Raw genomic sequence first — 12,095 nt, 5'->3', positions numbered from 1 at the left:
AGAAAACAAGGGCCATCCAGATGCCTTCCCAGCTGAGATGGAAAAATCCAAGTATAATAAAGAGGGAGCGTTTCAAAAGAAAAAGGGCACTTGAAAAGATTGTAGACTAGGGGAGGAAGGGAGGGTGGAAAGAACGCCCTACACACAGGAGGGGTTCCACAAACATTTGTTGGAAAGAAATCGCTCTGCGGAAGTTAGAAAGATGCCCTGCAGGACAAGCCCGTCTACACATGAAAAAAGAAATCCCATCTAGGCAGTTGTTGGTCCCCAGAGTCCCCATCCCTCATTCTCCAACCCCGTGGTGTGCGTGCCTCCCGCTCGACTTCAGCCTGGGGCTCTTTCCCGGTTCCCGGATCCCCCGTCCCTCCGGCTGCGCTCCCCGCCCGGTTCCGAGGGTAAACCTGCCTCCGCGGAACACATCTCCGCGAGACTGGGCCAAAGCTTTGGGGCCTACACTCCTCGGAAAGGAGAGCCTCCGAGACCGGAGGTTCATCTCAACCCCCGCGTTAGAGCCCGGGCCTGGAGAGAAGTGCCCTCCCCTCGGCCTCGGCACCGCGGGGGACGGGCGGGAGGAGTAGGGTAGGCGGGCGGGACATCTCGCACCAGGCCGCCCACCTACTGGGGCGACCGGGTTAGGGGAGCCGGCGGAGAGCGGAGGCGGGTCCTGCCTCCTCAGCGCGCCGGGGCCGGGGCTGGGCCGGGGGCTCGGCCCGCTCAGCCAATGGGCGCCGCGCTCGGGCCCCCTCCCCCGCACCGGGAGGGGCCGACGCTGGGCTACCGCCGCCGAGGTCGTGTGCGACGTGCAGCGCCCGGGCCCTGTGTCCCCAGCACCAGCAGGGCCGCGTGGACGGCGCGGCGCCCCCGGAAAGAAGCCGCGTGCTCGGTGCCGGCGCCAACTACGCACGCGGCGCCCTCCGGCCCGCTAGATCCGGAGCCCATTCCCACTGCGGCGCGCGGCCCGGCGGGGCACTGCGCTGGGGACCCGCACCCAGCCAGGCTCGGAGAGGCGCGCGGCCCGCCCCAGGCGCACAGCGCGGCGGGGCGGCGGGGGAGGCCCTGGCCGGCGGAAGGCGGGCAGGAGTCCGCGCCTTTGTTCCCGGCGGGAGGGCCCGCGGGCGCGCGACTCACCTTGCTACTGGGCTCCATGGCAGCGCTGAGCTGGTGGCTCTGGCTGCGCTGAGTACGCGGGTGGCGGCGGGCGTGCGAGCGGCGCTCTCCGGCCCAGGCTCGTGCTCTGGTCTGGGGACTCCGACTGCGACTCTGACTCCGACTCCCGTCGCTTGGTCTCCAGCTCCCTGGCGCGCTCACTCGGGGACCCGCGACTAGCTACCGGCACGCTCGCTGGTGCTACCTCTTGCCTCTTGCGGGAGAGCGCGCGGACCGTAGCGTTTATAGGACCCCGGCTATTGGCTGGCGACGCCGGTGTGTCAGGGGTGTGTGGGCAGGACCTCGGGGCGGGGCTTGGGGCCCAGCCTGTCCTGGGTGGTGCTCCGCGGGGAGGGGGTTAGGGGAGGGGCCGGGGCCGGGGCCCCCCAACCACTGCCTCGTTCAGGCTGCCGATCGGCCCTCTCTGTGCGTTGGGACCGCGAAGCGCGTTCGCTGTGTGACTCAGGGCAAGTGTGCGCACCTCTCTGAGCCTCCGCGGCCTTCTCTAGCAAAATGGTGGAGCCGGTACCCGGCTGTAAGGCAAGCTGGGATGCGCGGAGTAGCGGGTGTAAAGCTGGACTGGAGTTCTCCCTCGGCCGCTGGGTGACTTCGGTGCACTAGGGATAGTAACAGTACCACCTCGTGGGGTTATAGAAAGACCAAGTGAGTTAATATTTGTAAAGTGTTTAGAACAGCGTCTACTGCCTGCAAAGTAGTATTTATTTGTTAGAGAGACTCCAGGAGGTCTTGCCCAGTGATTGACTTTTCCCTTCCCTGTCTCCACCCACCACGTTCCCGTTTGTGAGCCAAGCCTTGCTTTTGCACCGGCCGGGCTCTGCCTAGAAACGCATACCCGTCTCAAACCTGGGCTTTAAAATCACCTCCTGTGGGACGCCTTCCTCTACTTCTCACAGTTCAGGTGAGTCTATGGTGACCTATAAGTGTGTAAAATATGAAAGGCAGGCTAACTGACTGACGTTAAGGACATGATAGACCTTGGGTTTAAACCAGCTCAACTGTATACTGGCCCGGCCGCGATCCTGGGCGAATTCCTGGCCAATGAGGCTGTTTTCGTTTTTTTTTTTTTTTTTTCAGTTTTGTTTTTGTTTTTTTTTTCAGATGGAGTCTCGCTCTGTCGCCCAGGCTGGAGTGCAGTGGCACGATCTCGGCTCACTGCACCCTCCGCCTCCCGGGTTCAAGCAGTTCTCTGCCTCAGCCTCCTGAGTAGCTGGGATTACAGGCGCCTGCTATCACGCCCGGCTAATTTTTTTGTATTTTTAGTAGAGACGGGGTTTCACCATTTTGGCCAGGCTGGTCTTGAACTCCTGACCTCGTGATCCACCCACTTTGGCCTCCCAAAGTGCTGGGATTACAGGCGTAAACCGCCGAGCCCGGCTGAGGCTGTTTTCTTATGAGTAAATGGAATTCTCACACCGATCTCATTGCTATCATGAGAGGTGCAATTTCCAGATAAGCTCATGAAGTGTTTAGCATGGAAGTTCTCATTTACTGGTTGGTGGTATTGTTGGTTTATTTATTTATTTTGTTAGTAAATAAATAAATGCTGGTCTCGAACTCCTGGGCTCAAGTGATCCTTCCACCTTAGCCTCCGTAGTAGCCGGGAGTGTAGGCATGTGCCACTGCACTGGTAGTGGTATTGTTATCATCTGACTTCACCTTATTTCCTCTAGACCAGTGTCTTGCTTGAGACACAGTGAAGGGAAGGACACCCAGTCCAAAGGTCTGATCAAAATCTTGAGGGTCCCTTTCCTGATGGAGGGAGTCATGGTAGGCTTACTATCTATTGGAAACCAGGAGGCTGAGCCGACCAGATGACCCCTGGAGTTCTCTGGCAATGTGTCCAGTTCTGGCTGAGGGGCACCTTGGTTGAGTATGGAGCCCTGAAACAGAATGCAGGTGCATTCTGGGCACCCCCCTGCCCAAGGCTTCAATTCCTATGGTCTCTCTATGCTCAGTCTGGAAAGCTTGGGGCCACCTCTCTCCTCACCCCTGGACAGAGCCCACTAAGTCCTGCTGACTCCGCTGTCTACACCACCTCATCCTCTTTCCCTCCCCTGCTGTCTGCAGGGCCTACATCTCCACTGGTCTTTCGTCCTCCAGTCCTGCACCCTGGCACTCTCCTGCTCATCTGTCTGAAATTGTCATGGAGGGAGTAAGGGCCAAGCCTGGCCATCACGGTCCTTCTTCGGGGCACCAGTTTACACACTCAACCTCGCCCCTCACACCAGCAACTCACATCCACACCCTTGCTCAGCTTGTCTCCTCTGCCTGGGAATCCCCCCGCCCGCCACCTCAGCATACCAAAAAGCACCATGGGTCCTTCCTCCTCCGGGAAGTTTCCCTGGTTCTCCCAAGTGGAAATCTTTCTCTCCTTTACCATTTGGTGTTTTGTAGGTTGCCACTTGTCTTCTGTCTGCCTTCCCTCAGCCTGTGAGCACCTCGAGGACTAGTTCTGCAGCTGAGGCACGTGGGTGAATGATTGAAGGAGGGAGGGAATGCACGAATGAGTGAGCAGCTAATCTACCTGTCTCGAATGTTCCTTCCACTCTAGTCTGTCCTGCTGATACGTCCAGGCTTTCCTTAAGTACCGTTTGGGTTTTGCTACTTCCCTGCTCAGAATCTCTCCACAGCTCCTTGTTTCTTAGCACATCCAGTCTACTGTCTATGTCTTTTCTCAGTTGTGGGTTTGCCTCACTCAGCCCATGGGTCACACTTACCAAACAGCCACCTTGTCCTTCTCTGGGCCAGCCCCATGCTGGCCACTTTCCCAGGGACAGAGACATGTGACCCTGTTGTTAGCCTCATGGAGGCCCCAAGCTGGAGGGAGAGCAAGAGGGGAAATGAGCAGCAACAGTACCAAGTCAAGCATAGAGGGTTAAGAATCTGTACAGGAGCAGAACTTGTACCACAGGGGAAGGAGAGTGAGTAGAGAGAGTATCTGGGAAGGGGGAGGTCATGTTAAGCAGAGTTTGGAAGGCTGAATAGGAGTTCACCAGATGGATCGAGGGTAGGCCATTCTCAGCAGAGGGAAGAGCATGTGCAAAGGCAGCAGACTGCCAGAATGATGACCTAGGGGCCTTAGAATCGCTGGGCCGTTCTTAGAGATTGATGATGGAGCCCCAGATCCGGACTCTGGAGTCCCAGCTCTGCTATTTACTTGCAGACATTCATGGGCTAACCATGGCTTCTCTTCTCTGAGCCTGAAGACCCACATCTGTAAAATAGATATAATAAAGCCTTCCTGGGTAGGCCTGGAGGAAAGTGGATGTTCATAAAGGCTTAGCTACATAACCTGTGCTCGTTCTTGACTTGAGAAATTCGGTCAAACCCCCATCCCATGGTAGGGTGGTACTTGAGGAACAAGCAGAGTGGCCAGAAGAAAAGCTTTTCCTTCACCCACTCCACCCCATCTGCCCACACACAGACCCCCATTACCCTCTCTGTGTTCCTCTCTGTGAATGTTTTATGACCCCTGGAGGCTACTGGTCAGAAGCAAATTCATCAGAAGCTACTGACTAGATTCTCAGGTGGACTGGTTTGTTTTTTGGGTGGCTGAGTCCTTGGAAGCAGAATTTAACTCCAACTAGGGAATAAGCCCTAGAGAAGCCCCCAGGAAATAGCATCTGAGCAGAGAAGATTCGGGTGCAGGGGGAAAGGGGAGCAGGAGGGGCAGCTAAGTAACCCCTGTGGCTGGGGGATGGGGGCTCAGGGAGGAGAAGAGACTGAAGGAATCACAGAGACTGAAGGTGGAATCACAGAGGCTCCCAAATGTCAGGTTATAGGAGTTAGGGCTTTATGCAGTGGGTAGTGGGGAGCCATGGAGAGTTATTGAGCAGGGGAAGGACCTGAGGAAACCTCAGTGTCCCCACAGGCCTACCCTACCTGAGGCACTAAAGGGGGTGTGAGGAGGCTGTAGAGCCCCAGCATTCAGCTTGAATGACCTGGTGCCCCTTCCCTAGTCTGCGCCCACAGTGACAGCTTTGTTCCCTGGAGGCTGCCTTTAGTCCTGGATGGAACTCGACCTCTTCTGGGTCCGACTCTAAGCAGTTCCAGCCCCAGCTAGTCTGGAGGAAAAGAGCTGTCTGGGACTGGCTAGCAGGGAGGTATCAGGTGCCAGGCGGATGCTGGAGCCTAGTGCGTGCCTCAGAGCACGCAAGTGGGTGGGGGAGGGGTGGTGGTGGTGGTGGTGGCAGGGCCATGCAGGGCGGGTCTTAGCAGCTCCAGAGTTAGGAGTGAGTAAGGCGGGCTGAGAAAAGATTCTGTTGCCTTTAAAGGCAAGTGTCCCTGGCAGCCAGGAGGAAAGGTTTTGCTGAGTCAGCTGCAACTGGTATAAGGGGGGATAGCAGGGGCTGGGACAGAAGTGCCCCTAATCCGAAGGATGTTTTGCAATTCAAATCCTCCTGTATTGCAGGTAAACACAGTGTTGGGTTCCAGGAAGGCCTGATGGGCCAGGCACGACAGTTTTGTGTGTTTAATATTTTCATTCTGATTTGCATACCTGCTTGAACCACCTGCTCCCAGAAAGCTTTTCGGCATCCCTTCTTTATCTTCTGTATGCCCCTTCTTGACCCTCTGCAAATGGTCTTATCAGGGCCACCACCTGCTCGCTGATGCTGGGGGAATTGAGGGGATGTATTCCCCTCCCTTCTCTCTTGAGTACCAGACTTTTCTGTCCAGCTGCCTCCAGCACAGCCCTCTGGATGTCCCACAGGTCCCTCACACTCACCATGCTCAAACCTGAACTCATTATCTTTACACATCCCTTCCCGTCCCCACCCTAGAGATGGCTGCTCTAGCCACCAAATTGCCCTAGCTAGAGATCTGGTATCTTTCCTGACCCCTCTCTGTCTCCCTCATTCCCCATATCCAGTCAATCCCGTGGACTCTGCCTGCCTTCTCCATGCAGACAGTCCCTCCTACAGCACAGGCTAGGACCACTGTTCATTCATCCTTCTCCCTGCCACTACACTGGTCTCTTTAAAATGCACAGCTGACCACATCACTGCTTTCTTCAGACATCTTTCCATGGCACGCAATAATGGCTGAATCTCATAGACATCATATTGAGTGACAGCAGCTGTGCAAAAGTGTGATTTCATATGTATAAAGTTTAAAAACAGGCAAAACTTATCTCTGGGGTAACAGCACTTACCCTTGGAAGGGAGGGTCGTGACTCTGGGGGCGGGTGCTGGTAATCAGGGTGAGGCAGGTGGAGACCAGATCAGCAGTACTGATTTTTTTTATTTCGCCTCGAGCCTTAATATGACTCAGCACAGCATGTTACTAATCCTGTTTTTATTTAAAATTTTGATATTTTGTCATCATGGATTTTTTGCATTAATTCTGGTTTTTCAAAAATACTGCATTAAAAATATGATTTATCCTGATGACAGAGTCTGCCGTCCCCCTCCACCCCTGCTTAAATTTTATAGGGGAGATGAGTGCCTTTCTTGTCACACCCTGTTTCTGACTGTGTTAGTAATGTTGTTTCCTCATCAGGGTGCTGGTTGCGGGTATGTTTAGTTTGTGAAAGTGCATTGAGCTGTGTACATTTCTGATTTTCGTACTCTTCTGTATGCATATTTTGCTTCAATTAATTTTTTCTAACTTAAAATATTTCCATGATTCCAAGGGAGTGTCTCCATCTGCTTCTTCCAGTGTCCCCAGCACCAAAAACAGCACCTGGCTCACACTGGGTCTCATACATTTTTGTTGAATGAAGGAATACAATATTTCAGTTAATTTAATTCCAACAGCAACTCCATGAAATGAGTATTTTTCTATTTTCTTTTTCTTTTTTTTTTTTTGAGATGGAGTCTCACTGTCATCAGGCTGGAGTCAGTGGCACGATCTCAGCCTACTGTAACCTCCGACTCCCAGGTTCAACAGATTCTTCTGCCTCAGCCTCCCGAGTAGCTGGGATTACAGGTGCGCACCACCACGCCCAGCTAAATTTTGTATTTTTAGTAGAGATGGGGTTTCATCATGTTGGTTAGGCTGGTCTCGAACTCCTGACCTCATGATCTGCCCACCTTGGCCTCCCAAAGTGCTGGGATTACAGGCGTGAGCCACTGCACCTGGCCTTTTTCTCTCTGTTTTCTAAAGGAGAAAACCGAGGCTCAGGGAAGTAATTTGCCCAAAATCACACAGGTAGTAAATGTGAGTGCCAGCACCTGGATTGAAAAAATAAATGGAGCCAGGTGTGGTGGTGCATGCCTGTAGTCCCAGCTACTCAAGAGGCTGAGGCAGGAGGATTGCTTGAGCTCAAAAGTTCAAGTCTGGCCTGGGCAACAAGGTGAGATCCCCCCCATCTCTAAAAATAAATAAGTAGGCCGGGTTCAGTGGCTCACGCCTGTAATCCCAGCACTTTGGGAGGCCGAGGCGGGCAGATCATGAGGTCAGGAGTTCAAGACCAGCCTGACCAACATGATGAAACCCCGTCTTTCCTAAAAATACAAAAATTAGCCTGGCATGGTGGCAGGCGCCTGTAATATCCAGTTACTCAGGATGCTGAGGCAGGAGAATCGCTTGAACCCAGGAGACAGAGGTTGCAGTGAGTTGAGATCGTGCCACTGCACTCCAGCCTGGGCAATAGAGCGAGACTCCGTCTCAAAAAAAAAAAAAATTAAAAATTAAAAAATAATAAATGGATGACTTGACTCTAGAGAAACGTGTTAAATCAAATGCTGCCAGATTATCTGTCTTTAAAGAAAGCAACAAAAGCAACAGAAACTCCAACTGCCACTGCCTGCTCTGATCCAGCACCAGTACAAGCAATTTGCTTTGCCTGGCTCTTATCGCTTAGATTACAATTATTTAAGCCTTATCTGCCTCTGAGATAATGACCTCCTCTAGGTCTGGGGCTCAGGTATTCCTGTCTTCCCTCTGTCCAGCAAGTTATTTGGCACAAGAAAGAAGCTATAAATGTTTAATAAATGAATGAATCAAAGAATGAATGAAGGAGGAGGCTGACAGTGGTATGTGGTGGACGGACCACAGGTTCTGGAAACAGACCTGCTAGCTATATGTCTTTGAGCATGTTATCGCACCTGAATCTCAGTTTCCCCAACTGTAAGATGGGGCTAATAGCAGTACTCACCTCTAAGAATTATTGTGAATATGAAGTAAGGAAACGTGTATCAGGTGACTGTCCTACAGTAAATACTTGAAATGTGGTAACTATTATTATTTCCATTTTTTTACATTCTCAAAGCCTGATTTTCTTCAGGGTTGCAGGGATCTGCCCCTCTCGATTTCCACGTATTGTTTTCTGGAGGTCTGTGAGGTTGGAAGAAGAAACCTGATGGTGCTTCACCCAGGAGCTTTCTTCCCCGTGGGGTGGGCAGAACTCTGGAACAGTCCAGACGTCTGGCTTCATGGCCAAGCTCCACTTTGCAATTGGTGAGTTGCTTATTACCAGTGAGCCTCAGTTTTCTCTCTGTAAAATAAGGCCCAGAATAATCTGTGGTTTTTTTGTTTTTGTTTTTGTTTTTTGAGATGGAGTCTCACTCTTTTTGCCCAGGCTGGAGTGCAGTGGCACAATCTCGGCTCACTGAAACCTCTGTCTCCCGGGTTCAAGCGATTCTCCTGCCTCAGCTTCCTGAGTAGCTGGGATTACAGGTGCATGCCACCACGCCAGGCTAATTTTTGTATTTTTAGGAAAGACGGGGTTTCATCATGTTGGTCAGGCTGGTCTTGAACTCCTGACCTCATGATCTGCCCGCCTCGGCCTCCCAAAGTGCTGGGATTACAGGCGTGAGCCACCGCGCCTGGCCCTCTTTTTTTTTTTTTTAAGACCCGGAATAATGTTGACCTTGGAGATCTCTGGGGAGGATTCAATGGCTTGGCCCTGGGCCTAGTGCACAGTAAGCCCTCCACAAGTATTGAGTCTGAGGAATTAACCTGGCACCCTGAGGCTGGGGGAACAGCAAGGAGACCAGAGGGACCCTGAGAAGCCCAAGAACTGATGGGAAAAACAAATAGCCTGGCGTAGTTTTGTTTTATTCTTAGAATCATATTTCTCCAGAGAAGTGGAATGACAATGCCTTTCATGCCGATATAACTTTTTCTTTCTTTTTTTTCTTTTTAGAGATAGGGTCTGGCTATGTTGCCCAGGCTGGCCTCAAACTCCTGAGCTCAAGCAATACTCCTGCCTCAGCCTCCCAAGTAGCTGGGACAACAGGCCAGCACCACTGTACCTGGCTTTGATGTAACTTTGTAACTCTGCAAAACTCCTTCCCACATGTCTTTCCTTTTGGGTCCTCCCCACACCTTATGCTGCAGGCAAGACTAGAATTATTCATGTATCCACAATTGTGGAAACTGAGGCACAAAGAAATTAAGCCACTTGCTTGAGATCACAGTGAAGGAAGAATTTGGAAGCAAATTGAAGATGTAAAACCTGGGCCTCCTGACTTCTAGATACCACCATGCAGCAATTTGGATCTGAAAGAAAGCACACAGCTTACGCCCGGACAGAGCAGCCGGTGTCTAGCTGTGCCCACTTGCCCCACCCAGCCCCCACCTGTGTGCCACCTGGCAGTCATATGCACATTCATTACAGGGGAGCTGGCTGACTCACACATTATACTGGGACTGACTCATGCTTTGCAAGAGGGAGAGTGAGAATCAGTTGGCCACAGGAGCCCCTGCTTTCCACATCGAGGCTTGAGATTCATGCCTCAAATCCACAGCAGTTTAGTTCTTTAAAAAGGGAAAGCACTGTGAGCTGGCTGGAGCTGGGGATCTCTGGACTCAGAGAAGAGTGGTTTGGTTCAACTCTGGGCTCTGTTACAAGTTGACTGGGTGACTTCAGGCAAGTCATTGTCCCTCAGTCTCTTCGGCTTTGTAACAAAGGGGTTGCAACAGATAAGTGCCAAGACTTTTCAAGCATCTGAAAGACTGTTCTTGCTCTGGTTTGAGAAACCTCGTCATAATAATGTTGTATGTGTTACTAATTTACTATGAGCCAGGTAAGTGATTGGTATGGGGTTATTAATATCTCATTTAATTCTCATAATGAATTCTAGATTTACTATTTTTTGTCCTATTTCTCAAAGGAGGAAACTGAAGCACAGTTTCAGAGTGATTTTCGCAAGGTGGAGCAGGTCAGCAAGTGGCCGAGCTAAGAATTAAACCTGGTTTGTCCCCAGACTTTGCATAAAATCTAGTCTAAGGCTGGGCATGGTGACTCATGCCCTTAATCCCAGCACTTTGGGAGGCTGCGGCGGGTGGATCACGAGGTCAGGAGTTGGAGACCAGCCTGGCCAACATGGTGAAACCCCGTCTCTACTAAAAATACAAAAATTAGCTGGGCGTGGTGGCAGGTGCCTGTAATCCCAGCTACTCAGGAGACTAAGTCAGGAGAATTGCTTGAACCCGGGAGGCAAAGGTTGCAGTGAGCTGAGATCGTGCCACTGCACTCTGGCCTGGGTGACAGAGCAAGACTCCATCCCAGGAGAAAAAAAAAAAATCTGCTCTACACCTTTATGCTATTAGACCTCAATTTCCTCACTTAAAAAAATTAAACTACATGACATAAAATTTACCATTTTACCTATTTTAAGATTACAGTTCAGTGTCATTGAGTGCATTCACACTGTTGTACAACCATTGCCATCATCCATCTTCTGAACCCACTAAATAATAATTTCCCATTCCCTGTTACCCCTAATCCCTGGCAACCCCTGTTCTACTTTCTCTGTGAATTTGACTACTCTAGGTATCTCATTTAAAGTTTCCTCATCTTTAAAACTACGATAATAAAGATCAAGTGTTATTCGATCCTTCTCCCAGTGGCATGGTTGGCTCAGACTTGAATTTAAGTCACAGTTCTTGTATTCACCTACCCCTCAGGCAGGTTGCTTAACCCCTTTGCCTCCCTCATTTCCATGCCCCTAAAGTTGGGCTGGTGGACCCTGTTGGGACGATCACAGGAGACAATGGGGATGAAGGTACTTGGAAAACCCAATGCCGCTTCTAGAACGTGTTATACCATCTTCCTGGCGGGCTGGAACGCTGACTTAGATTTATAGTTGTGACAGCTGGGGAGGCTTTAGAATTGCACATTACAACCTGGCCAGTGCCCAACCCGACATTTGGGGCTGGGGCTGGGAGGTAGAAAGCACATCATGGAGGGCTTTGACTGCTTGGCTATAGAGCCCTCCCCTCAAGGAGCTTACATTCCAGCCTGTGCACCTGGTATTGTAAAGTGACTGGTATAGTCTTTACTTACAGAGAGTGCTCAGGCAGCAGTCTGTCCTGCGTGGTTCTTTTAACTGGTTCCCAGAGGCCTGGTCTTGTGGCTGGGAGTCCTATCTTCCCTATTTCCTTAAAGTAGTGATTGTTAGGATATTTTGGTTGCAAGCATCAATGCATTTAAGCCAGCTGTCACCAAAAAGGGAGTTTTTGTTTGTTTTTGAGACGGAGTTTCACGCTTGTCACCCAGGCTGGCGTGCAATGACCTGATTTTGGCTCACTGCAACCTCTGCCTCCCAGGTTCAAGCAATTCTCCTGTCTCAGCCTGGGTAACAGAGTGAGACTCCGTCTCAAAAACAAACAAAAATGTTGTTGAAATCCGGGCATGGTAGCGGCTTACGCCTGTAATCTTAGCACTTTGGGAGACCGAGCAGGCAGAGCACTTGAGCCTGAATTTGAGACTAGCCTGGGCAACGTGGCAAGACCCCATCTTTACAAAAAATGCAAAAATAAACTGGGCATGATGACGCATGTCTGTAGTCCTGGCTACTCAGGAGGCTGAGGTGGGAGGATCCCTTGAGTCTGGGAAGGGGAGGTTGCAGTGAGCTGAGATTACTCCACTGCACTCCAGCCTGGGTGTCAGAGCAAGACCCTGTCTCAAAACAAAACCACAAAAATGTTGTTGAACGGTGACTCTACATTCATTGACATGGTAAGAAAGTCAAAAAGTG

The 12,095-nt window shown here is 51.3% G+C and overlaps 1 protein-coding gene and 1 long non-coding RNA gene across 3 annotated transcripts in view; one reads left to right on the top strand and one right to left on the bottom strand.

Moving 5' to 3' along the window:
* The window catches only part of SLC2A1 (solute carrier family 2 member 1), a 33,150-nt gene extending 31,741 nt beyond the window's left edge, over positions 1-1,409 (bottom strand). The window contains exon 1 of the mRNA XM_007979129.3: positions 1,129-1,409. Within this exon, the coding sequence (XP_007977320.1) occupies positions 1,129-1,146 (18 nt within the window). The 5' untranslated portion in view covers positions 1,147-1,409. The remainder of the gene's footprint in view (positions 1-1,128) is intronic.
* A 127-nt stretch (positions 1,410-1,536) lies between these two features.
* LOC103224989 (uncharacterized) lies at positions 1,537-10,947 on the top strand. 2 transcript variants are annotated; one of them, XR_494358.3, is made up of 3 exons: positions 1,537-2,065; positions 8,396-8,568; positions 9,257-10,947. It is a non-coding gene; the product is annotated as an uncharacterized lncRNA (long non-coding RNA). The 2 variants fall into 2 exon arrangements; XR_005240347.2 differs by having other exon boundaries at positions 8,381-8,568.
* The last annotated feature ends 1,148 nt before the right edge of the window (positions 10,948-12,095 follow it).

Source organism: Chlorocebus sabaeus, chromosome 20 (assembly GCF_047675955.1).
Source record: "Chlorocebus sabaeus isolate Y175 chromosome 20, mChlSab1.0.hap1, whole genome shotgun sequence".
Lineage (NCBI taxonomy): Eukaryota > Metazoa > Chordata > Mammalia > Primates > Cercopithecidae > Chlorocebus > Chlorocebus sabaeus.
This window is presented reverse-complemented; position numbering and strand designations above follow the sequence as displayed.